The sequence below is a fragment of the Ranitomeya imitator genome, chromosome 4 (assembly GCF_032444005.1).
Source record: "Ranitomeya imitator isolate aRanImi1 chromosome 4, aRanImi1.pri, whole genome shotgun sequence".
NCBI classification, from domain to species: Eukaryota; Metazoa; Chordata; class Amphibia; order Anura; family Dendrobatidae; genus Ranitomeya; species Ranitomeya imitator.
In genome coordinates this window covers 271,742,728-271,769,734 of record NC_091285.1, presented here as the reverse complement: position 1 = coordinate 271,769,734, position 27,007 = coordinate 271,742,728, and the positions used below count along the sequence as shown (strand labels likewise).

The window sequence follows — 27,007 nt, the reverse complement described above, 5'->3', positions numbered from 1 at the left end:
GCAGGTGTGCTGTGAGCGCCGACCACAGGGTGGCGCTCACAGCGACGGGCAATCAGTAACCATAGAGGTCTCAAGGACCTCTATGGTTACCATTCACAAGCATCGCCGACCCCCGATCATGTGACGGGGGTCGGCGATGACGTCATTTCCGGCCGCCCGGCCGGAAGCGGTAGTTAAATGCCGCTGTCTGCGTTTGACAGTGGCATTTAACTAGTTAATAGGTGCGGGCAGATCGCGATTCTGCCCGCGCCTATTACGGGCACATGTCAGCTGTTCAAAACAGCCGACATGTCCCGGCTTTGGTGCGGGCTCACCGCGGAGCCCTGCTTCAAAGCAGGGGAGCCGGCATCGGACGGTATAGTACGTCCGATGCCGGTAAGGGGTTAATGATAAGCCTGCTTGGTTGTACCAAACATTATTAGCCCACTCTCTGGTTCTTTATCGGTGTGGGAAAAAGTACTGTGCAACTTTTTTTTCGCTATTCGAGTCATGGAAATGTGAATGTCAGGAAATTTTATTCAAATTTGATCCTTCAATTTGATCTGCTCATCTCTATATGGAATGTAAATTGATATACAGTGGCTTGCGAAAGTATTCACCATCCTTGGCTTTTTACCTATTTTGCTACATTACAACCTGTGGTCAAATATTTTTGTAATCCATTTTTTGCGCGAGTAATCAAGTTGGTGAAAGGAGAAAAATATAGGCATGAATTAAATTTAAAAATAACTAAAAATTGACATGTGTATATGTATTTACCCCTTTTGCTAAGATGCCCCTAACAATTTCTGGTGAAAGCAATTATTTTCATAAGTCACATGCTTAGTGACAGGAAGTCCACAAGGGTCACGTGGTCGGTCACTATATACTGTACACACCTTTTCTGAAAGGCTACAGAGGCTGCAACACCATTAAGCAAGAGGCACCACTAACCAAACAACACCATGAAGACCAAGGAGATCTCCAAACAAGTCAGGGACAAAGTTGTTGAGAAGTACAAGTCAGAGTTGGGTTATAAAAAAAATCCCAGTCTCTGATGATCTCTCAGAGCAGCATCCAATCCATTATCAGCAAATGGAAAGAACATGGTACCTCAACAAACCTGCCAAGAGAGGGCTGCCCACCAAAACTCTGAACCAGGGCCAGGAGGTCATTATCAGAGAGGCAGCACAGAGACCACAGGGTAAGAGCTGCAGAGTTTCCAAGCAGAGACTGGGAGTATCTGTCCATACGACCACAATAACCCATACACTCCATAGAGGTGGTCTTTATGGAAGAGTGAATAAATATAGTAATCTATTTAATGTGTATTGGCTGTTACCAAGAACTGCAGATCAGCTCCTAATCATTAAACAGGCCCTGATCTGCAGTACCCAGCAGTCGCAGCTACACATTAAACAGAAATGTGCAGCTCAGTTCAGTTTTTATATCCGGCCACTGCAGAAGCTAATAACACCAGATCCGGGGGAGTGTCGGGTGTAAATCCCTCACTGATCTAATATTGATAGCTCATCAATATTTCATGCTGGAACAAACCCTTTAAATAGATACCGAAGAGCATCTGTGCAGTGTGACTCTTTGTGTCTGAGTCTTGTGAAAACACTTGATCTAAAAAGCTGGTAACCAAACTGACGCGGACTGATTCATTGGATTGGATTACAATCGGTTTTGTGGATTAATTGTAAAATAAAATTACAATGAGGAAATTCTGAGGCGAAAAATTGCTATTACCAACTACTTAACACAATATTTTTTTTAGATCACCCATGAGAAACATGGGCAGGTAAAGGAGAGTCATTCATTCCCCATCAGTACTATCTGCTATCACAAGAAGTGGACAGACAAGAAGATGGAAGCGCTTTTGTTTTTTATTTGCACTGAATGTGAAATGCTGACAGACGTAACAGGTTTATTACAGGGGGTAATATAAAAACATATTACATTTCTTATTACATTGTAACTGAAATAGCAAAACTGTCCAATAACGCAGTACTGAACTCCAATGTTATATACAAACCACTGAAAGCTTACAAATGGCAGGAAGTTATTTTCACAGTGTTTCCCTCCTTGTAAAATAAAGCTATTGCTACATTTGAAAATGAGGAGAAAACAAGATTTTAGAATACATCTTCCATAATCCCAGAGACGTGCCGGGTCAAACTGGTACAAATATATGAAGCAACCAATCACTTTAACTCTTCAATTTGTCTTACAAAATGCAGTCGGAGGTGCACTGGATATTTCAGGTAACTGCATTAGTTTCCCTTACACTATTTTTTATCACCTCCAATATAGATGGGTTCCTTCAGAAGTCCAATTTTCATGTAAAAGTGCTATATGTATTTTTCATAAATAGTACTCAGAACCTGCGCTAGGCTACGGGGCTATTCACATGGACTGAGAGGCCGCGGAAAATCACGTAGACATGTCCAATTATGATCCGATGGTCAGATCGAACTCGGCCATGCAAGTCATTCGAATGCGGTCCAGTTTTCACAGACTGTCAAAATGGAGAAGATGGAGAAACTTTCTTTTCTTCCCCATGTCCGAGAAAATTGTATCACACTTTGATCAAACTCTGATCAAAGTCTGTTCGGAATAATCAGTCCATTTTTCTCGTATATGGAAAAATTGGACGTGTAAATGAGCACCAAGGCAATTATTCAGATAAGAAAAAATAATAATGCCCCATACTTGTGCACTTATAGCTTATGTATATTTCTGATTATCACCTACTCTCAGTTTAAATTAGTGACCAGTCAGGATATAAGAATTTTTTATACGCATAGCCTACTGGCTAAGCTGTTTTTAGAGGTAATTCAATTATTAATATTGTGTTATTAAAAAAGGGCATCAATATTAGGCTAAGTGCACACGTTGCAGAATTGCCGCAGAAATTTCCGTGGCAATTCTGCGCCTCCTGCCGCGGGTATATCGCATGCGGAATTGGCATGCATATTCTCGCAGAAAACTAGCGTTTTGCAAGCATAATTAGCTTGCAGAATGCTAACGTTTTCCAAGCGATCTGTAGCATTGCTTGGAAAACTGATTGACAGGTTGGTCACACTTGTGAAACAGTGTTTGACAAGTGTGACCAACTTTTTACTATTGATGCAGCCTATGCTGCATCAATAGTAAAAGATAGAATGTTAAAAATAATAATAAAAAAATAAAAAATGGTTATACTCACCTACCGCAAACAGCCGATCTCCTCAGCGCTGAACGCGGCCGCTTCCGTTCCTATAGATGGTGTGTGTGCAAGACCTACGATGACGTCGCGGTCACGTGACTACGACATCATCGCGGTCATGTAATCGCGACGTCATCGCAGGTCCTTCACACACCATCTACAGGAACGGAAGCGGCCGCGTGCAGCGCTGAGAGGCGGGAAGACTCCGGGGCCATCAGAGGGTGAGTATATCACAATTTTTTTATTTTAATTCTTTTTTTTTAACAATTATATGGTGCCCAGTCCGTGGAGGAGAGTCTCCTCTCCTCCACCCTGGGTACCAACCGCACATGATCTGCTTACTTCCCGCATGGTGGACATAGCCCCATGCAGGAAGTAAGCAGATCAATGCATTCCTAGGTGTGCGGAATCCCCGCGATTCCGCAAATTTAATGAACATGCTGCGTTTTTTTTTGGAATGCAAATCCGCTCAGAAAAAAATGCAGCATGTGCACAAAAAATGCGGATTGCATTCTATTAAATAGGATGCTTAATGTGAGCATTTTTTTCACAGTTTTATAGCGTTTTGTATAGCTACGTGTGCACACAGCCTTAGTTGTCTCAGCAGTATGTGGCTAATCATTTCAAACATACTCATAAATATCCTTTCATAAAGAGATTTTCAATAGTATTTGATAGAGTCGAATAAACAATGCTTTGATAAAATTGAAGGAAGGGAGTGTGTATAACTACAGAAGATTATAACATCTCCACATCACAGACTAAAGGCAGTGGGACGCTATTACTTGGAGCACAAAGGTCTGGAGAACACCTAGGTGAGAGAGAATTTGAGATGACAGCCTGATGCACCCCAGGCAAAAAGTAAAACTGTCACCTTTAATAACAATAAATGTAGAAAATATAAAGGTGATGTCCTACCTTTTTTTCCTGAAACAATATGGTCTGTAAATGGAAAAAATAAAAAGTATACTCATGTCACCTTTTTGGCCAGTGTATCACATGTAGTCACATGTCAGTGAGATGACATGTGAACCCTGCAGCCAATCACTGGTTACAGCAGTGAACAATGCACTACCTCTGCAACCAGATCAGGTGGCTATATTTTTTTAAACCATGCTTGGACAACATCTATAACGTTTCTTTCACACGTCCGTGTCTCCCTCCGGTATGTGTGGTGACTGTTTTCACATGTACCGCAGACTCCGACATGTAGACTTATTCAAGTGAATGGGTCTGTGCACAAGTCAGTGTGTCTCCACGGACTGTGTGTCCGTGGGCAAAACACACTGACATCTCCGTTTTTACAGTCAGCATTGGCACCAAAACAGCCCGCACACGTGCACATGGAGAGAACACATAGATGTCATCTGTGTGACATGCACCGATGCCTGAAAAGCTGCGTACGGTAGGTGCTGTTCCTGGTGCCGGGTGGTAAAGACCATTCTCATCATTCTCCCCTGCTCTGCCGACTATCAGCGTGTGAAAAGCCAGTGATGAGGTCACCGCAGTTCAAGCTCAATGAGTTCACAGCAGATCACTGTGAGAATTTTTCATCATTCTCCCCTGTTCGCACCGATCGCCGGCAGAGCAGGGGAGAATGATGAGAGCCATCTCCAGCACCGGGGAACAGCGCTTACTGTAGCGCTTCTTCTTTGGCACCTGTCTGTGTGGTACTGATGCGGCACACGGTTGCCACATGTGAGACACAAGTATTACACACACGGACACTCACATCTCCAGTACCGTTTTTTGTACCGGAAAAAAATGGACATGTGAAACCGGCCTAAGACCAATTATCAATGACAATGTCATCTCTATACTTTACACGTATTATTATATATTTAGATTCTTCTAATGCTTTAAAAATATTTTGTTTCTTACAAAATGCAAAAATACTTAAAAACAATATTTACTGGACCTTTAACATATTGTGCTATGGTGCTTGGCAGTGAAGTAGGACGTCTGTCCAGCATTGGCAATAAATGTATTTTTAATACATAACAACAATATAGATAACATTTAAATAAATATGATTAAACATAAGTTAAAAGCAAATAATTGCTAAAGTATTGTAGTATAAGCTACATATCAAACTTTTTGAGTAGCATGAAAGTCTGAGTGCTCTGGTTTCATATACTGAATGAGGAGATCTTCATGCCGCCATTATATGATTGCACTGCATTATCCAACTGCAGCATGTAGCTCCTCTGCGGTTTCATGTAACCAAACATAGATCGCCAGAGAACCTGAAATTCTAGACATTTGGTTTGTAGAGCCCAAGAAGCCAAAATGTTTCAGCCATACTACGAAGGGTGAAATATGGCTGTAGTATGGTTGTACAAACTGACTTTGGAATAATGCCATTTACCTTGTTCAAAAGGGAACAGGAGTGGAGGTTCTTGATGCCCGAACTATGAGCAGCATTAATCAGGCACCATGTATGCCTCAATCTTTGAAATGCTGCAGCAGAGTAGTACAGTAATACTAAAACATTTTGTGATGGTTTATAGGTTACCATGAATTCGTAATACAAATGTTTCACTGAAGGCAGGTGCGGATGTGTGAATTTTCAGTGTGATTGCAATCCAGCAAAACACCGGATCGTATCTGGACCCATGTTAGTCTGTGCACATGTCAGAGTTTGATCTCATAATCTAACCAGACTCGGCCATGCAAACCATCGGACAGAATTCAAATGACATCTAAGTGCAGTCCGATTTCCACGGACTGACCCAATGGAGAAGATGGAGAAAAAATGTCTCCATCTTCTCTTCATCCAAGAGAATCAGATCACACTCTCATCAGAGTCTGATCAAAGTATGATTTTCTTGGATGAAGACCCATAAATAATCGGTAAAAGGAACCCAACCAAACTGACCATCCTTGGTGTCTAGACTCTAAGCTCTAAATCTAATGATCTACTTGGACAAGTCATTATTGAGAGGAGTTGGTCTCCCATGTATCCTCTTTAGCTTATGCACTTATACACTTCAATGAGTAGTTTAGTGAGTACAATTGTATAGATACATTGTTCCATTGTTCTGTTGAAAAAAACGACACATATCCATCAAGTTCAACCAAGGAATGGAAAAGGATAAAGGGACAGTGTATATGTACAACCATAACGTTGGAACCAATCTGCTCCAAAGAGTTTTTCCTTTCTGGTTCTGACTGTCGATAGGAGCATCCTAGGTGTTAGTATCTTATGGACTGGCCTTAATATGTGGATATTACCTATATATCTGTATTTCCAAATAATATTATACAGTAAAGCCCTTCTCATATATCTACCTGCTTCCATAAAGTAAAGCCAGTGTGAAATTTCACTTTAAGAATCATTGAGTCAGAATTCTAACTTACTAACGAATAATGTTCTGGCCATTTCCCAATGAACATTTTAATTACCATGGTAACCTGCAATTCGGAAAACAAACCTTTTCAGTTAATGCTTGTCAATGTGACCCAGATGCTATGTCTGCATTTCATGTTCCAGGGTGAGTGTATACCGGGTCACGAGATTAGCCTACCATTCTGCATCACTTGATTTGACACACAATATGATAAACCAGCTAATAAATGCATTCTGGTTCAGTAAGAATGTAATAACTCATGGCTGGGCTGAAACATCCAAGTGCTAATGTTTGGATGGAGCATTATCACAGCCTGCGCATTTTATATATTGTATATTGTAGTAAGAACATGCCTTTAAGATCTCATAGAAACACAATGCTCTTCCATATCACACCTATATACGCCCATGCCAGAAATCACAGTGGCGATAGTTTACCATAGCTGAGGTTCGGCCACTAAAGCACCACTTTATAAGTGCCACGGTTCTAAATAGCTTATATTGTATCATTCATCCATTACACAAGTGCCTCGGTTCTGGCTGAGTGCAAATTGCTGGGTGAGAGTGATACATTCTGATACATTCAGCACTTGATATACCAATGGACTGAGAATATGCATATATGTAACATTATCCGAATATTTGGGATCTTTTACAAATGGAAACCCTAGACTTTCCAGCCTATGTAAGTGCATAAAAGCTATACTTTTTATAGAAATTGCTTAGTACGAGGGAGTAATGCTTGGATTAGAGAATAGGCACGCAGCGACAAAAGCCACCATTCCGAACTATAAAGTGGGATCAATCTTGTGCTATTATATACAGCGTATTTCCATTTCAAGCATAAAAGCACAAGCCCAACCTCTACATGGTATATGAAGTAAGCTCCTGCTTTTTTATTCTACATGAAAATAACCAGATGCGGTTTGACGGAAGATGAAGAGGTCCCTGACACCGATGAGATTGGATAATATGTCATTGAGATGTCAATGCACTAATGCAAATGTGCTGGATACATTGACACAATGCAGATCGTCAGCTATTGCAGAGTGGTCAGAGTTCATCCAGGGTCTTCAATTTTACAGCAAGGAGTTAAGTAAACAGTCTGTAAATGCGAATATATTTACATATATCATGAGGCTTGATGTGATGTACAGGTATATTACATATACATTACAAGATGCAGAAGAAATACTGAAGATACGCGCAGTGTCTCATGCGTAGTCTTGATTGGAGTTATTGTCTGGCATACACATTTTCTGAAAAAAAATAGATTTCATTGTTAATTTGGACTACAAAAACATAAGTTAAAGGGAGTCCGTCACCCCCAAAATGCATTTTAAATGGGCTATACAATGGTGTAGGGGACTTAGCCCCTAGAACAACCAAAAAAGTAGTGTACCTGCAACTGGTACAGTGCCTGAGAAAATAACTTTTCATTTATAGGCAAATGAGGAGATGTTGGTGCACCGATATGCCTCCTCATTTGCATATTGGGTCTCTTCCTATGCTTCTGATTGGCAGTGCTCACTTCCCAGAGTGAGCACTGTCTAAATGCCACCAGCGTCTGCTATTGGCCTCTCTGTCTCCTTTCTTCTCATGCCACTCACTGGATTTCTGGGTGTATTAGTGCAGTGAGAAATGAGACAGGGAAAAGAATGCATGCGACCACTATATGCATCCGCGTACATACCGGCCCCATTCAGTCCGTCAGTAAAGTTGCACCATACCATACCCCAAGCCTACTCATTGCTATTTGCTAAATCCCCTATAACACTCTATAATCTGTATTGTGCATTTTGGTGGGGACGGACTCCCTTTAAAGGTATTTACAGAATAGCTGATGTTCTCACCTCTATGATATTCTGGATTCACATTTTCGTAAATTGGAAATACTGGATTATCTTGCTCATTTCGCAGTTTTCTTGCTCTTAAGACATCTCTAACACACTGATGCAAGTAAACATATTGACACTATAATAAGTCAAAAAAATGAAAAAAAAATATTTAAATATGAAATGAATTACATTATATTTATATTATAACAGATATAAACAATGAATCTGTCAGCAGGTTTTTGCTATGTAATCTGACAGCTGTACGATGAAGGGACAGAAACTCTGATTCAGCCATATATCACTTAATTTACTGGGTGCAGCAGTTGTGATAGAATTACAGCTTTCTCTGCTGCAGATTTAGCAGAGCTCAGATGTTGCTGCGTACAAGGTATATTGACCGAAAGCTACTAATCAGTGCTGGGGACATGGGCAGATTATCCTGTTATAATAATCTACCCTATTGTGTTGAAACAACACACAGCCCAGTAAGTGACACACAGGCTCACAGCCCCCACATCATGGTGCTCTCGAATTACATAACAAAAACCTGCTGACAGATTTTCTTTAAAACTTTACACCGCTGTTATAAAGGACCTGAAAAGACACATCTGGCTGAAGTATACTTTTTTGAAAGAAGGGTATGCACATAAAATATTTTCCTTTTCTAGGTAACATAGTAACATAGTAACATAGTTAGTAAGGCCGAAAAAAGACATTTGTCCATCCAGTTCAGCCTATATTCCATCATAATAAGTACCCAGATCTACGTCCTTCTACAGAACCTAATAATTGTATGATACAATATTGTTCTGCTCCAGGAAGACATCCAGGCCTCTCTTGAACCCCTCGACTGAGTTCGCCATCACCACCTCCTCAGGCAAGCAATTCCAGATTCTCACTGCCCTAACAGTAAAGAATCCTCTTCTATGTTGGTGGAAAAACCTTCTCTCCTCCAGACGCAAAGAATGCCCCCTTGTGCCCGTCACCTTCCTTGGTATAAACAGATCCTCAGCGAGATATTTGTATTGTCCCCTTATATACTTATACATGGTTATTAGATCGCCCCTCAGTCGTCTTTTTTCTAGACTAAATAATCCTAATTTCGCTAATCTATCTGGGTATTGTAGTTCTCCCATCCCCTTTATTAATTTTGTTGCCCTCCTTTGTACTCTCTCTAGTTCCATTATATCCTTCCTGAGCACCGGTGCCCAAAACTGGACACAGTACTCCATGTGCGGTCTAACTAGGGATTTGTACAGAGGCAGTATAATGCTCTCATCATGTGTATCCAGACCTCTTTTAATGCACCCCATGATCCTGTTTGCCTTGGCAGCTGCTGCCTGGCACTGGCTGCTCCAGGTAAGTTTATCATTAACTAGGATCCCCAAGTCCTTCTCCCTGTCAGATTTACCCAGTGGTTTCCCGTTCAGTGTGTAATGGTGATATTGATTCCCTCTTCCCATGTGTATAACCTTACATTTATCATTGTTAAACCTCATCTGCCACCTTTCAGCCCAAGTTTCCAACTTATCCAGATCCATCTGTAGCAGAATACTATCTTCTCTTGTATTAACTGCTTTACATAGTTTTGTATCATCTGCAAATATCGATATTTTACTGTGTAAACCTTCTACCAGATCATTAATGAATATGTTGAAGAGAACAGGTCCCAATACTGACCCCTGCGGTACCCCACTGGTCACAGCGACCCAGTTAGAGACTATACCATTTATAACCACCCTCTGCTTTCTATCACTAAGCCAGTTACTAACCCATTTACACACATTTTCCCCCAGACCAAGGTACATCAGTAGGAATCTGTTTTCTGTTAATTACCTGAACAAGTAAGTCCTCACATATTTTATGTATTAAGAACCAAGTTCTTTATCACACACACAGACACCTTTCCAAAGAAATGGAGATGCACCTCCAATATTTAGGCAAGGACTACATCTGCAAGGAGTCTGTATGTTCTCCCCGTGTTTGCTTGGGTTTCCTCCGGGTTCTCCGGTTTATTCCTACACTTCAAATACATACTGATAGGGAATCTAGATTGTGAGCCCCAACGAGGACAGTAAATACAATGTCCGTAAAACGCTGTGGAATAAGATAGCGCTATATAAGCACAGCATAATAAATAAATAATTTGTGTAATCAGACAATGAAATGTAGCAGCCATCATAAAAGGAAAATGTAAAGGAAATACTTTCCTAAGAATAGTACTTCAAAATCAGAACAGCTTCTGGACTTAATACACATAGATGTTTGTGGTCCAATAAGTACTAGTACTTCTGGAAAGAAGAGATATTTTCTCACATTTATAGATGATGATTCAAGAAATATAGTTGTCTATCTGCTTGACAGCAAAAATGAAATTCCAGAAAAAATTGATATATATATTGCTGAAATATATAACAAATTTAGGAGAATGGCAAAAATTCTGGGTGCAAATAATGGAACTGAATAAACGAGTAATGAGACACAAAACGTTTTAAGGAAAAATGTAATCGTATTTCAGACCACTGTAAAAAGCGAAAGTGGAGGATGTACGCTATTTGATGCAGATGTGCCAACAACATAATGGGGTGAAGCAATCATGACAGTATTTGTATATGTTCCCTAATAAAAATGTACCAAGTGGGAATCTTATGCAAAAGAGGGCATCCTGGTGGGCTGCACTGAAACCCAGAAAGGATATAGAATCCTGCACCCAGAAATGAGCAAGGTCACAATAAGCAGAGATGTAATGCTTGATAAGAATGTTGTGTCACTCAAGTTTCATGACATTATACCAGTAGTCCAGCTGAAGCAACAGCAATCTCAGTCTCAATTTAAAAATAACAAGAAAAGGGATGTGGAAATTTGGTTAGTTTCTTCAACCACTGAAGAGCAGCAGAAAAATCAGGTGAACCTGAAGTCAGGAGATGATCCAGATCAAACAAGGGTATACCAGCTAAGCATCTATCCTACTTTGTCAAAACACTACCTGAGTTGGAGCTGCAGTCATGGGATGAGATGCAACAACTACCTGTCCTTGAAAAACTTAAGTGGATTAATGCTGCTAATGAGGAAATTGAAGTCCATTCATCAAGTTCACACTTGGAAACTCACCAAACTACCACAAAGCAAGAAAGCCATCAAATGTAAATGGATTTTTAAGACCAAAAATGACCCTGAAGGCAAGGTTCACAGATTTAAAGCAAGATTAGTCACAAAAAGATATTCTCAGAAATATGGTGAAGATTATGATGCCACATTTTCTCCAGTTGCTAAGCAGATCATATTCAGGACTCTAATGGCTATAGCTGCTGTACAAAATATGTTTATCAGACACCTGGACATCAAAATTGCTTTTTTAAATGGTGAAATTGAAGAGGACTTGTACATGACTCAACCTGAGGGTTATATCAAAGAGGGTGAAGAGAATCTTGTTTGCAAACTCCAAAAATCTCTCTATGGTCTTAAGCAATCGGCAAGAGCGTGGAACACGAAAATTAACAAAGTCTTATTAACATAGTATTTGAAAGAAGTAAAACAGATCCGTGTTTATATTCAAAATGTACAGATGGAAAGTGGATGTATATTCTCTTATATGACGTGATTATCGTTCATCAAAAGGAAACAGAAACTGCAAAGATGACTAAAATTCTGATTCAGCATTTTGAAATTAAGCACATTGGAAATGTGACATATTATCTAGGAATTTAGGTCCAAAGAGAAGAAGATGGAAGCTTTCTTCTAGACCAAAGTGCAAGAATCAACTCAATTCTGAATCAGTTTGGAATGTCAGAAACCAGGGGTTTATCAATCTCAGTGGAACAATCCTCCTTAAAGTTGGGAGGAGGAGATGATCTGTTACCTAACAATAAGAAATACAGAGAGGCAGTGAGGTCACTTCTATGCATTGCAAATATGAGTTGACCGCAGCAACAACTGGAATTCTCTATTCACTGTGTGTGTAACTGGAGCACATTTTACTTTCACTTTGCAAGCTGACAGGCAATATGCTAAGATCCTAAGCTATAAGAAATACCAGTTGTAAGCTGTATTATCTTTGTTTCTGAATAAATATATATTCACCGTTGAACATCTGGACAATACAGAGATTAATCTGCTGCCAACAGGACCACTTGTAGGCCAAATTCTGTGAACCTTTGGAGGTGACTTTGACTGTACCAGTAGTCAGGATAATGTAAGGTGTCCATACACATTAGATAAATGCTGGCTAAACTCATATATCACAGCAGAACCAGATCATTATATTATCTGTATGGTAGTGTCATGAGTCCACCAACATCTGCAGAGAAGCATTGAGCTGTTGGATTGCAATATTACCATTTATTTTTTCAGGAGGATTAAACCATAGATATTTGACTGTTGCCTACTCCACAATCTTTATCAGAACACACATGTATGGGGGGTTGAGATAAATAGCTTTATGGCATTGGGCATTAAAGTGACATCTATTGAATGTTTCTGGACTATTCTATAGTAGAATCATTACATATGTGCTTCAGCACTTTATTGAAAATGCCATGCAATTAATTGGGAAAAATGTGGTTTTCTGCTTTGAAGTATATGAATAATGTTTGTTTGCAAAAAGAGTGTGAACTCTCTAGTGTATGGTCAGCTTTATTCTTTTGCACTTCCACATTAGTGGTGCATAGACTTCACCACTCCCTTGGTGATAAAGTGGGAGGTTCATTAGTTATCCCTTCATTTTGAGAAAGCAAGTGATAGATTGGAAGCATGCTTACTGTTTAGATGGAATGGTGGCATCCATCCTGGTAAATAAAAAGCTTTAGCTTTCTATAATCTGATTCTATCTCTGTTAGGGGAACTGATGATTTATAAATAGAGACAGAGAAACTATACAGAAAACTGTACTATCATTAGAAAAACTACATTGTGAAATGTAGTGTACAATTATATAGACATATGCTCAATTTTAATTGCACATACATGTGGTTTCCTTCAAAACTTTCCAAAAACAAATGTTTATAGAGCTGTTCTTTTATTGGTAAAATATATTTTCACGGATCACAGATCAAGAGGGGATGAAAAAAAATCCCACACATATAAATCTACACTATCTGTTTCCAGCCAGCTAACGCTCGACGCGCTCATTGCTATCTAATTAACGCTGCTGGTGATTAACCCCTTTCTGCCATTAGACGTACTATTCCGTCCATGTGGGGTGGGCTTTACTTCCCAAGGACGGAATAGTACGTCATAGGCGATCGTGGCCAGGTGTCAGCTGCTTATCGCAGCTGACATCCGGCACTATGTGCCAGGAGCGGTCACGGACCGCCCCCGGCACATTAACCCCCGGCACACCGCGATCAAACATGATCGCGATGTGCCGGCGGTGCAGGGAAGCATCGCGCAGGGAGGGGGCTCCCTGCGTGCTTCCCTGAGACCCCCGCAGCAACGCGATGTGATCGCGTTGCTCCGGGGGTCTCTTACCTCCTCCCTGCAGCAAGTCCCGGATCCAAGATGGCCGCTGATCCGGGTCCTGCAGGGAGGGAGGTGGCTTACCAAGTGCCTGCTCAGAGCAGGCACTTGGTAACGCTGCAGCGTTGTTTGACAGATCGGTGATCTGTCAGAGTGCTGTGCAAACTGGCAGATCACCGATCTGTATTGTCCCCCCCTGGGACAAAGTAAAAAAGTAAAAAAAAATTTTTACAAGTGTGTAAAAAAAAAAAAAAATCCTAAATAATGAAAAAAAAAAAAAATATTATTCCCATAAATACATTTCTTTATCTAAATAAAAAAAACAAAACAATAAAAGTACACATATTTAGTATCGCCGTGTCCGTAACGACCCGACCTATAAAACTGGCCCACTAGTTAACCCCTTCAGTAAACACCGTAAGAAAAAAAAACGAAGCAAAAAACAACGCTTTATTATCATACCACCGAACAAAAAGTGGAATAACACGCGATCAAAAAGACAGATATAAATAACCATGGTACCGCTGAAAGCGTCATCTTGTCCCGCAAAAAACGAGCCACCATACAGCAACATCAGCAAAAAAATAAAAAAGTTATAGTCCTCAGAATAAAGCGATGCAAAAATAATTATTTTTTCTATAAAATAGTTTTTATCGTATAAAAGCGCCAAAACATAAAAAAAATGATATAAATGAGATGTCGCTGTAATCGTACTGACCCAAAGAATAAAACTGCTTTATTAATTTTACCAAACGCGGAACGGTATAAACGCCTCCCCCAAAAGAAATTCATGAATAGCTAGTTTTTGCTAATTCTGCCTCACAAAAATCGGAATAAAAAGCGATCAAAAAATGTCACGTGCCCGAAAGTGTTACCAATAAAAACGTCAACTCGTCCCGCAAAAAACAGGACCTCACATGACTCTGTGGACTCAAATATGGAAAAATTATAGCTCTCAAAATGTGGTAACGCAAAAAATATTTTTTGCAATAAAAAGCGTCTTTCAGTGAGTGACGGCTGCCAATCATAAAAATCCGCTAAAAAAACCCGCTATAAAAGTAAATCAAACCCCCCTTCATTACCCCCTTAGTTAGGAAAAAATTTAAAAAATGTATTTATTTCCATTTTCCCATTAGGGTTAGGGCTAGGGCTAGGGTTAGGGTTAGGGCTAGTGTTAGGGTTAGGGTTAGGGCTAGGGTTAGGGCTAGGGTTAGGGTTATGGTTAGGGCTAGGGTTAGGGCTAGGGTAAAGGCTACAGTTAGGGTTAAATAACCAAAGAAAAATGGACACAAGAGCTCAAAATAACAAATATAACAACTTTATTAGAGACCAATTATAAACAACAATAAATAAATAAACATTAAAAACCATACATATAAGATGCAAAAGCTAAAAGCAGAGACGAGCCTAGTGCCACGCACAAAAACACAAGTATAAGTACAAATATGATGCCAGACACATCAGATGGTAGCTGTAAACTCATAGGGCCATATATCGATTAAATATATTTTCTATTTTATTATATTATAAATAGTAAATTTAATATGGTCACAATATAGGCTATAGTTCTAGATTCAAAAAAACACAGTGGCAGCTACATACAAAATAAAGTTCCAAAGTACTGGGCAGGCGGCAGAAACGTAACATGAATGTATGGCCAGATATAAGGGTGTCACATTAAGGGCATAGTGTATACAGTTAGGGTTAAGGCTACAGTTAGGATTAAGGCTACAGTTAGGGTTGGGGTTTAGATTACATTTGCGGTTGGAAATAGGGTTGGGATTAGGGTTAGGGCTGTATCTGGGTTAGAGGTGTGGTTAGGGTTACCGTTGGAATTAGGGTTAGGAGTGTGTTTGGATTAGGGTTTCAGTTATAATTGGGGGGTTTCCACTGTTTAGACACATCAGGGGCTCTCCAAACGCGACATGGCGTCCGATCTCAATTCCAGCGAATTCTGCGTTGAAAAAGTAAAACAGTGCTCCTTCCCTTCCGAGCTCTCCCGTGTGCCCAAACAGGAGTTTACTCCAACATATGGGGTATCAGCGTACTCAGGACAAATTGGACAACAACTTTTGGGGTGCAATTTCTCCTGTTACCTTTGGGAAAATACAAAACTGGGGGCTAAAATATAAGTTTTGTGGGAAAAAAAGATTTTTTAATTTTCACGGCTCTGCGTTATAAACTGTAGTGAAACACTTGGGGGCTCAAAGTTCTCACAACACATCTAGATAAGTTCGTGGGGGGGTCTAGTTTCCAATATGGGGTCACTTGTGGGGGGTTTCTACTGTTTAGGTACATTAGGGGCTCTGCAAACGCAATGTGACGCCTGCAGACCATTCCATCTAAGTCTGTATTTCAAATGGCGCTCCTTCCCTTCCGAGCCTTCCCATGCGCCCAAACGGTGGTCCCCCCCCCCACATATGGGGTATCAGCGCACTCAGGACAAATTGCACAACAAATTTTGGGGTCCAATTTCTCCTGTTACCCTCGGGAAAATACAAAACTGGGGGCTAAAAAATAAGTTTTGTGGGAAAAAAAAGATTTTTTAATTTTCACGGCTCTGCGTTATAAACTGTAGTGAAACACTTGGGGGCTCAAAGTTCTTACAACACATTTAGATAAGTTCGTGGGGGGGTCTAGTTTTCAATATGGGGTCACTTGTGGGGGGTTTCTACTGTTTAGGTACATTACATTAGGGGCTCTGCAAACGCAATGTGACGCCTGCAGACCATTCCATCTAAGTCTGCATTCCAAATGGCGCTCCTTCCCTTCCGAGCTCTCCCATGCGCCCAAACGGTGGTTCCCCCCACATATGGGGCATCAGCGCACTCAGGACAAATTGGACAACAAATTTTGGGGTCCAATTTCTCCTGTTACCCTCGAGAAAATACAAAACTGGGGGCTAAAAAATAATTTTGGGGGGAATGTTTTTTTTTATTTTCATGGCTCTGCGTTAGAAACTGTAGTGAAACACTTGGGGGCTCAAAGTTCTCACAACACATCTAGATAAGTTCCTTGGGGGGTCTAGTTTCCAATATGGGGTCACTTGTGGGGGGTTTCTACTGTTTAGGTACATTAGGGGCTCTGCAAACGCAATGTGACGCCTGCAGACCATTCCATCTAAGTCTGTATTTCAAATGGCGCTCCTTCCCTTCCGAGCCTTCCCATGAGCCCAAACGGTGGTTCCCCCCCACATATTGGGTATCAGCGCACTCAGGACAAATTGCACAACAAATTTTGGGGTCCAATTTCTCCTGTTACCCTCGGGAAAATACAAAACTGGGGGCTAAAAAATAATATTTGTGGGAAAAAATTTTTGTTTTATTTTTACGGCTCTGCATTATAAACTTCTGTGAAGCTCTTGGTGGGTCAAAGTGCTCACCACACATCTAGATAAGTTCCTTAGGGGGTCTACTTTCCAAAATGGTGTCACTTGTGGGGGGTTTCAATATTTAGGCACATCAGTGGCTCTCCAAACGCAACATAGCGTCTCATCTCAATTTCTGTGAATTTTGCATTGAAAAGTCAAACGGCGCTCCTTCCCTTCCGAGCTCTCCCATGCGCCCAAACAGTGGTTTACCCCCACATATGGGGTATCAGCGTACTCAGGACAAATTGTACAACTTTTTGGTTCCAATTTCTTCTCTTACCATTGGGAAAATAAAAAATTGGGGGCGAAAAGATCATTTTTTTTTTCACAAAAATTATTTTTTATTTTTACGGTTCTGCATTATAAACTTCTGTGAAGCACTTGGTGGGTCAAAGTGCTCACCACACCTCTAGATAAGTTCCTTAGGGGATCTACTTTCCAAAATGGTGTCACTTGTGGGGGGTTTCAATGTTTAGGCACATCAGTGGCTCTTCAAACGCAACATGGAGTCCCATCTCAATTCCTATCAATTTTGCATTGAAAGGTCAAACGGCGCTCCTTCCCTTCCGAGGTCTCCCATGCGCCCAAACAGTGGTTTACCCCCACATATGGGGTATCAGAGTACTCAGGACAAATTGTGCAACAACTTTTTGGTTCCAATTTCTTCTCTTACCATTGGGAAAATAAAAAATTGGGGCAAAAAGATAATTTTTGTGAAAAAAAAATATTTTTTATTTTTACGGTTCTGCATTATAAACTTCTGTGAAGCATTTGGTGGGTCAAAGTGCTCACCACACCTCTAGATAAGTTCCTTAGGGGGTCTACTTTCCAAAATGGTGTCACTTGTGGGGGGTTTCAATGTTTAGGCACATCAGTGGCTCTCCAAACGCAACATGGCGTCCCATCTCAATTCCAGTCAATTTTGCATTAAAAAGTCAAATGGCGCTCCTTCCCTTCCGAGCTCTGCCATGCGCCCAAACTGTGGTTTACCTCCACTTATGGGGTATCGGCGTACTCAGGACAAATTGTACAACAAGGTTTGGGGTCCATTTTCTCCTGTAACTCTTGACAAAATAAGACAAATTGGAGGTGAAGTAAATTTTTTGTAAAAAAAAGTTAAATGTTAATTTTTATTTAAACATTCCAAAAATTCCTGTGAAACACCTGAAGGGCTAATAAACTTCTTGAATGTGGTGTTGAGAACCTTGAGGGGTGCAGCTTTTAGAATGGTGTCACACTTGGGTATTTTCTATCATATAGACCCCTCAAAATGACTTCAAATGAGATGTGGTCCCTAAAATAAAATGGTGTTGTAAAAATGAGAAATTGCTGGTCAACTTTTAACCCTTATAACTCCCTAACAAAAAAAATTTTGGTTCCAAAATTGTGCTGATGTAAAGTAGACATGTGGGAAATGTTACTTATTAAGTATTTTGTGTGACATATCTCTGTGATTTAATTGCATAAAAATTCAAAGTTGGAAAATTGCGAAATTTTCAAAATTTTCGCCATGTTTCCATTTTTTTCACAAATAAACGCAGGTAATATCAAAGAAATTTTACCACTATCATGAAGTACAATATGTCACGAGAAAACATTGTCAGAATCACCGGGATCCGTTGAAGCGTTCCAGAGTTATAACCTCATAAATGGACAGTGGTCAGAATTGTAAAAATTGGCCCGGTCCATAACGTGCAAACCACCCTTGGGGGTAAAGGGGTTAAACAAAAGTAAATAATGACAACATTCAATAGCGCTTACACAAGTGGTAAATAAACTTTAAATGAAGTTAATAATAATAATAATCATTAAAACTCTGAATAATACTAATAATACATTTTATTCACAGTGTAAAATCAAAAACAAACTGGATTCAGTAAGATGTGCGTTTTTAATTCATTCCAGCATCTAAACAAATTTCATAACGAAACGTAATTAAGTTAAAATTTCTCTGTAAACACAATCACATGTGTGAGGATGGAGCCTCGTGTGGTAATGTGTGTGGACGGAGCCTCGTGTGGTAATGTGTGGGGACTGAGCCTCGTGTGGTAATGTGTGTGGACGGAGCCTCGTGTAGTAATGTGTGTGGATGGAGCCTCGTGTGGTAATGTGTGTGGATGGAGCCTCGTGTGGTAATGTGTAATGACGGAGCCTCGTGAGGTAATGTGCAGGGATGGAGCCTCGTGTGGTAATGTGTGGGGAAGGAACCTCGTGTGGTAATGTGTGGGGACGGAGCCTCGTGTGGTAATGTGTGTGGATGGAGCCTCGTGTAGTAATGTGTGTGGACAGAGCCTCGTGTGGTAATGTGTGGGGACAGAGCCTCATGTGGTAATGTGTAATGACGGAGCCTCGTAAGGTAATGTGTGTGGACAGAGCCTCGTGTGGTAATGTGTGTGGACGGAGCCTCGTGTGGTAATGTGTGTGGACGGAGCCTCGCTTGGTAATGGGTGGGGATGGAGCCTCATGTGGTAATGTGTGGGGAGGGAGCCTCGTATGGTAATGTGTGGGGATGGAACCTCATGTGGTAATGTGTGGGGACGGAGCCTCGTGTGTTAATGTGGGTGGGATTATGTGTGGTAATGTGGTGGGGGCGAGATTATCTGTGGTAATGTGGTGGGGGGGCGGGATTATGTGTGATGATGTGGTGGGGGGCGGGATTATGTGTGGTAATGTGGTGGGGGGGCAGGATTATGTGTGGTGAGATGGTGGAGGGGCAGGATTATGCGTGGTGAGATGGTGGAGGGGCGGGATTATGTGTGGTGATGTGGTGGGGGACGGGATTGTGTGGTGATGTGGTGGGGCGGGATTATGTGTGATAATGTGGTGAGGGGGATTATGTGTGGTGATGTGGTGGGGGGCGGGATTATGTGTGGTAATGGGGTGGGGGAGGGATTATGTGTGGTGGGGGAGGGATTGTGTGTGGTAATGTGGTGAGGCGGGATTGTGTGTGGTGATGTGGTGGGGGGTGGAGCTACTGTGCAGGGGGCGGGATTAGCGAGTAATCACAATGCCTCTTATATATATAGATTTTGTACAATTTCTGGAGCTAGCGTAGAGCATAGAGGTCAAACCCAGACCCCAGTGCATTTATAGTTTGTGCATGATAAAATACCAAATGTCTACTAGAGCTCACTCGCCAGTAGACAGCACATGCTACTGCTACAAATCATGTATATCTAATCTGGCATGCTCACTGATTACTACAAGGCTGTCTACAACATGCCCCATAGTAACGAGCTCCCCAACCATGACGCACTTCCTGACCAGCATTCCCCTGAGCCGGACATTCCCTCCTGTCCTCCCTACATCAGCGTGCACTCCCCTTGTGCTCTCCCATCCATCTCATCTCCTCCACAAGCTGGGCACAGGTATGATATTGAGCCGTGATTTATTTTATTGCTCTATTTGGTCATGTGTTCTTCATTTTGCTTTTCTGTACATTGTTATCCTCCTATTTGAGAGTCACCACAACCTTTGTATTCCCTTGTATACTGCTGTCTCCCATTCCCACAACCTCAACTTCTCCTGCAGTATTGGAGTTCTCCCTACCTTTGGCAGATTCCCCCAACCTATATTTTCCCCATCCTCCTCCCCTTTTTTTCTGTCATGATTAGTGTTATAAATACTGAATTAAGGTTGTCCTGCAACTTTGTCCAAGTTTTTAATTTTGGCTCACTGTATATTTGAGTTTGACAACCCTGTCATAGAGTAAATATTCTGCGCTTTTATGGATGGGTGCAGTAAATTCACTAATTTCCGATTAGGGATGTAAACATGTCCAGGGTTATAAATAAATGTTACTGATTTGCATTAAAGGGGAGGCCTGAAACAATAATTAATTTTAATCCTAAATGCCTATCTATTCAATGTCATAGTCTAATCTACTTTCAAATATACATTACTTAAAAAGTCCCTACCATTCCCTCTGTACTCTAACGACATTATTTTTTTTTTACTACTTCCTCTTTGATGACGTTTTGTTTAAGAATCCACAGTGCATGCTGTCACCAGGGGGCAGAGGCTGCACTTTCTGAAATGAAGTGTCATCGGTGATGTTCATTTCAGGGGCTGGACTAGTCCATGCCTTACTGAGCGTGCATCAGTTGTCAATTCTGATGTATATTCAGTAGATTGTCACTGTGTAATATGCACAGTGACATTGCACTCGCTCACCAGCTCTGATCAGAAGTAATGAGCTGGTAAGAGAGTGCACTGTCAGTGCATGTTGTAAGAAGAATACCTGGCATGCAGGAAAAGCAGAGACCAGCACTGGTCTCTGTTCACTCATTCTGTCCTTATAATGCACACTTACAGCACTCTCTCGTCAGCTCATTACTTCTGATCAGAGCCGGTAAGCAAGCGCACTGTCACTGTCCATCATTTCAGTGGAAGGGGCAGAGACTGCAGCACTCGAAAGAAACCATCCAGGATAGCGGTAGAGACAGTAAAGAGGTTTCTCTGACCTCCTGAACTAACTCGCTGGACAATTGGCAGGTTTGTTGATTATTAACCCCGGAAAGGTAGCACTAGCTAGAGTTTATGAATTTACGTTTCCCTAAAGACTTTTCCTTACCCCACTGGGTACATTAGAGCCGCATGCAGCTCACAGACCACTATTCAGGCATCACTGACCTAATACATATCTATATAATAGAGCATAATGGCATTATTGTGATTTTAAATTCCTCTCTAAAATCAGATAATGTTATATATAAGTACAGTTTCTTAAATATAAAAAGGCAATATTTTCTAAAAGATTAGAGTGATCTTCAGTTTGGATTGATGTTTATTATTCCATCATAAACCATAGTTATTGCATTGCTGGATGCTCAGAAATAGTCTTATGATTTTCAGTTTACTGTTTTGACATTAAGGCTATATTCACACTTAGCGGTTTTTACCGCGGAACCGCCGCGATTTTGATGCTGCGGGTCCGCAGCAGTTTCCATAGCGTTTACAGTAACATGTAAACCCTATGGAAACCGCAAACCGCTGTGCACATGCTGCGGGAAAAACCGCGCGGGAACGCAGCGGTTTACAACCCGCAGCATGTCACTTCTTTGTGCAGAATCGCTGCGATTCTGCACCCATAGGAATACATTGAACCGCTTACTTCCCGCATGGGGCTGTGCCCACGTTGCGGGAAGTAAGCGGATAATGTGCGGGTGGTACCCGGGGTGGAGGAGAGGAGACTCTCCTCCAGGCCCTGGGAACCATATTTGGGGTTAAAAAATAAAAAATCTGGTTATACTCACCCTCTGATGTCCGGAGCTCCTGGGCGCTGCACGCGGCCGTCCGGTCAGAGTTGCTGTGCGACCAGGACCTGCGGTGACGTCGCGGTCACATGACCGTGACGTCACGAAGGGTCCTTCTCCCACAGCATCTTAGGAACCGGACCGCCGGGTGCAGCGCCCAGGAGATCCGGACATCAGAGGGTGAGTATAACCAATTTTTATTATTTTTAACATTACTATTGATGCTGCATATTGCTGCATATGCAGCATCAATAGTATAGGCGGAAACCCGCAGCGGAAAACGCGGAACAAACCGCGATAAATCTGCAGGGAGAACCGCAGTTGTTTTGCCCTGCAGATTTATCAAATCCGCTGCGGGAGAACCCGCAGGGACCCGACGCAAGGTGTGAACATATGTAAATAGCAAAGTACGGGGACCTAAAACATAACATTTATTATACTAATTAAAATGACATAACCCAACATACATAGACAAACATGTAAAATACCAACAGTTGGTCAGACAGTTATCCAAGAAAAAATCACACACATAAACCGGTACTTAAAGCAGGAAAAAGAACAAAGTCATAAAAAAACTACTTTTCCTGCTAGCATGTCCCTACCCAGGACTCCAGAAACACAGCTGAAGGCGGGTATATACAATAATGCTGTTTTTGTACCTATGCGCTTTTGCTCAGAAGTATGACCTCAGAACAATATCATAAACTGCATCTGCAAAAGTCACAAAACATGCACCACATAACATGGAACAATCTCACCCGTTTCTGAAGAAGCCATACACAGGGTGCACGCCACCACTCAGTCATTCAGGAGGTTTCAATATAACCCTCCATAGACCATCTCTTGCTCAGGACCACCTCCCTACGCGTTTCGTTCCGAAAAAAGGGAACTCATCAGGGGATCTGAAGGTCAGGTAGCGGTCTGTACGATGGAATACTCAGCCATCAATATTTTCTCTCCTGGGTGGAAACTACAGCGACATCTCCCAGATCTCAAACTATTATGTCCTCTCATTAATGACCTGCTGAGCTCTCACCAATCAGCGAACAGCATCCGGCGCTCAGCAGGTGTGGATCAATTAGTTACTATTAACGCATGAGGCCCGAGGCTTGCCGCCCACAAGTGACACGTACACACTCAATGTCCACATGTTTCTGGCACTTACCTCTAAGCTACACGTGTGCTCATTGATGGCGTTTCAGTGGGGGATACCGCATGGCATCCTGTGGAACGCACGCTCCAGGCTTGCCGGCGCCAGATCCGATGACTTCCGGTTACAAAACTTCCGGTTACATCGTCATTGCGCCACTCCCCACCTGAACACAAGGCTACACTTCACAGAGTCCACTGCGCATGCGCGAGCGGTACGACACCGAAGCCCATACATATCGCAGGCTCCCATGCCCTATCACTCACATACAACGCACGGGCCACTGCGCATGCACCAGCGGCGTGAAAAGAATACCGCACATATAATCCGAGCCCCTCCCATCTGGGGGGCCGATACATATGCTCATATGGTGTGACAGTAAAAACACACCATATGAATAGTGTTACCTCACCCCCTACAGTGCTGTACGAAAACAGGACCACAATATTTGTGTCCCTCCTCCTGTAGCCCTCTGTACGCTCGCCATCCCTATTAAATGGGAACAACTCATTCTGTTACAATAAAACAAATTTTTGGCATCCAACCTAACACATTTAAACAAAAAGAGCATTCCAATATAACACTTATATGTATGGGCTTCGGTGTCGTACCGCTCGCGCATGCGCAGTGGACTCTGTGAAGTGTAGCCTTGTGTTCAGGTGGGGAGTGGCGCAATGACGATGTAACCGGAAGTTTTGTAACCGGAAGTCATCGGATCTGGCGCCGGCAAGCCTGGAGCGTGCGTTCCACAGGATGCCATGCGGTTTTCCCCACTGAAACGCCATCAATGAGCACACGTGTAGCTTAGAGGTAAGTGCCAGAAACATGTGGACATTGAGTGTGTACGTGTCACATGTGGGCGGCAAGCCTCGGGCCTCATGCGTTAATAGTAACTAATTGATCCACACCTGCTGAGCGCCGGATGCTGTTCGCTGATTGGTGAGAGCTCAGCAGGTCATTAATGAGAGGACATAATAGTTTGAGATCTGGGAGATGTCGCTGTAGTTTCCACCCAGGAGAGAAAATATTGATGGCTGAGTATTCCATCGTACAGACCGCTACCTGACCTTCAGATCCCCTGATGAGTTCCCTTTTTTCGGAACGAAACGCGTAGGGAGGTGGTCCTGAGCAAGAGATGGTCTATGGAGGGTTATATTGAAACCTCCTGAATGACTGAGTGGTGGCGTGCACCCTGTGTATGGCTTCTTCAGAAACGGGTGAGATTGTTCCATGTTATGTGGTGCATGTTTTGTGACTTTTGCAGATGCAGTTTATGATATTGTTCTGAGGTCATACTTCTGAGCAAAAGCGCATAGGTACAAAAACAGCATTATTGTATATACCCGCCTTCAGCTGTGTTTCTGGAGTCCTGGGTAGGGACATGCTAGCAGGAAAAGTAGTTTTTTTATGACTTTGTTCTTTTTCCTGCTTTAAGTACCGGTTTATGTGTGTGATTTTTTCTTGGATAACTGTCTGACCAACTGTTGGTATTTTACATGTTTGTCTATGTATGTTGGGTTATGTCATTTTAATTAGTATAATAAATGTTATGTTTTAGGTCCCCGTACTTTGCTATTTACATATATATATTTTGGGTACCCCTGGCTTGTATAAATATTGTGGTTGGCCTCCACTATTTTTGCTTATTATTTTAAGGTGTGAACATAGCCTTAAAGAATCATGAATCAAACGTGGAAAAGATAAGTATCAGACTTATATATTCAAAAGACATCCAAAAGAAGCAAAACAAGCTGAAATACCAGCACGTAGACAGTCTTGATTACTCTTGCACTGGTATAAGAGCCTATGATGCATTTGCTTTTATATAGTCTAGGTGTAATTTGCACTTATATACTCTATGCTATCATTTACTGAGAGCATGTACCAGCATTTCTTCAGGAGCCCTTCTGCACAATTTATGCAACGTGATGTTGGCCTAAGAGAGTTAAACAACCTGGGGGCAGATGTTTCACTGTTGTTCAGCTCCTAAAATATATTGTGACACAAGGGACTCGCTCTTATAGCTTATACTGGTAAACAGAATGCAAATGGATGAGCAGTTTCGTTCTGTCATTTTAAGCATCTAATTTTGCCAAATGATAATCATTGCATATTATATGACATCATAGAAAATATTTTGTGTTGGCAGGAAAATTATATTCATTTGTTTCCAGCTTAAAATATGTACATTTATTTAGAATTAGTGAAACATCAGTTCTAGCGTTTAAAGTGAATGTTTATGTTTTATTCCAAAAATCAATGTACTGCAGATTCTTCTAAAATGACTTGTACTCAGTGAAAGTGACTTTGTCATTATTATATGATAATGGAGAAAAACAAATATATGAAATGACTGATGGAAAAACTTAGCATATATTTGATGTACACTTAGCAATTCCCTGCATGACATCACAAGCTAACAGTTTCAATGTGTAATTTAAAGAAAAACACAGAAAATATTCTTGGATGTAAGATAAGTGTTTAGGAGAGACAAGAAAGATATATATCTTGGTACCGTGTTAGCCAGTGGATAGAAAAATATTTAGAATTGAGAGTCCTCAGTGGTTGATACCTTTTAATGGCTAACTGAAAAGATGGTAACAAATTGCAAGCTTTCGAGACTACACAGGTCTCTTCATCAGGCAAAGTCTTTGCCTGATGAAGAGACCTATGTAGTCTCGAAAGCTTGCAATTTGTTACCATCTTTTCAGTTAGCCATTCAGGGCCGGCTCCAGGTTTTTGAGGGCCCCGGGCAAAAGAGTCTCAGTGGGCCCCCCCTTTAACACATACGCCGATTCATGATCGCATATAAACACAGCCATGTAGTATATAACACTGCCCACGTAGTATATAGCAGCCCATGTAGTATATAGCAGCCCACGTAGCATATAGCAGCCCACGTAGTATATAGCACAGCCCACGTAGTATATAGCAGCGCAGCCCACGTAGTATATAGCAGCCCACGTAGTATATAGCAGCGCAGCCCACGTAGTATATAGCAGTGCCACTCACTCAGGCACTGGTAGGACTAGGAGCTCCTCCTGAATCTGCCTCATAACTTCAGCAGCACGGCAGCCAGCCAGGGGCGGAGATCAGAGCAGAGAGCTCTCTCTGTCCACAAACAATGTCACACTGGCTGCCTTCTCTTAACCCCTATGTGTGCCTGCCTGGCTGCACTGACTGAGTGAGAAGATGCTTGTGTCAGAGCTGGCACATAGGGGTTAAGAGAACGCAGCCAGCAGTGACTTTGTGGGCGGAGAGAGCATGTTATCTCCTGCTCTGCTCTCCCAGCTGTATCTATGACAGCGTGAGTGGGCCCCCCTCTCTCCCCAGGGCCCCGGCATTTGCCCGGTGCGCCGGGTGCTGACGCCGGCCCTGTAGCCATTAAAAGGTATCAACCA

General features: G+C 41.8%; 1 protein-coding gene across 1 annotated transcript in view; it reads right to left on the bottom strand.

Moving 5' to 3' along the window:
- Window positions 1-1,850: 1,850 nt before the first annotated feature.
- The window catches only part of PTPRB (protein tyrosine phosphatase receptor type B), a 218,863-nt gene continuing 193,706 nt past the window's right edge, over window positions 1,851-27,007 (bottom strand). Inside the window, exons 33-34 of the mRNA XM_069764610.1 lie at window positions 8,393-8,513; window positions 1,851-7,798 (exon numbers count right to left, since the gene is read on the bottom strand). Of these exons, the coding sequence (XP_069620711.1) occupies window positions 7,776-7,798; window positions 8,393-8,513 (144 nt within the window). The 3' untranslated portion in view covers window positions 1,851-7,775. The remainder of the gene's footprint in view (window positions 7,799-8,392; window positions 8,514-27,007) is intronic.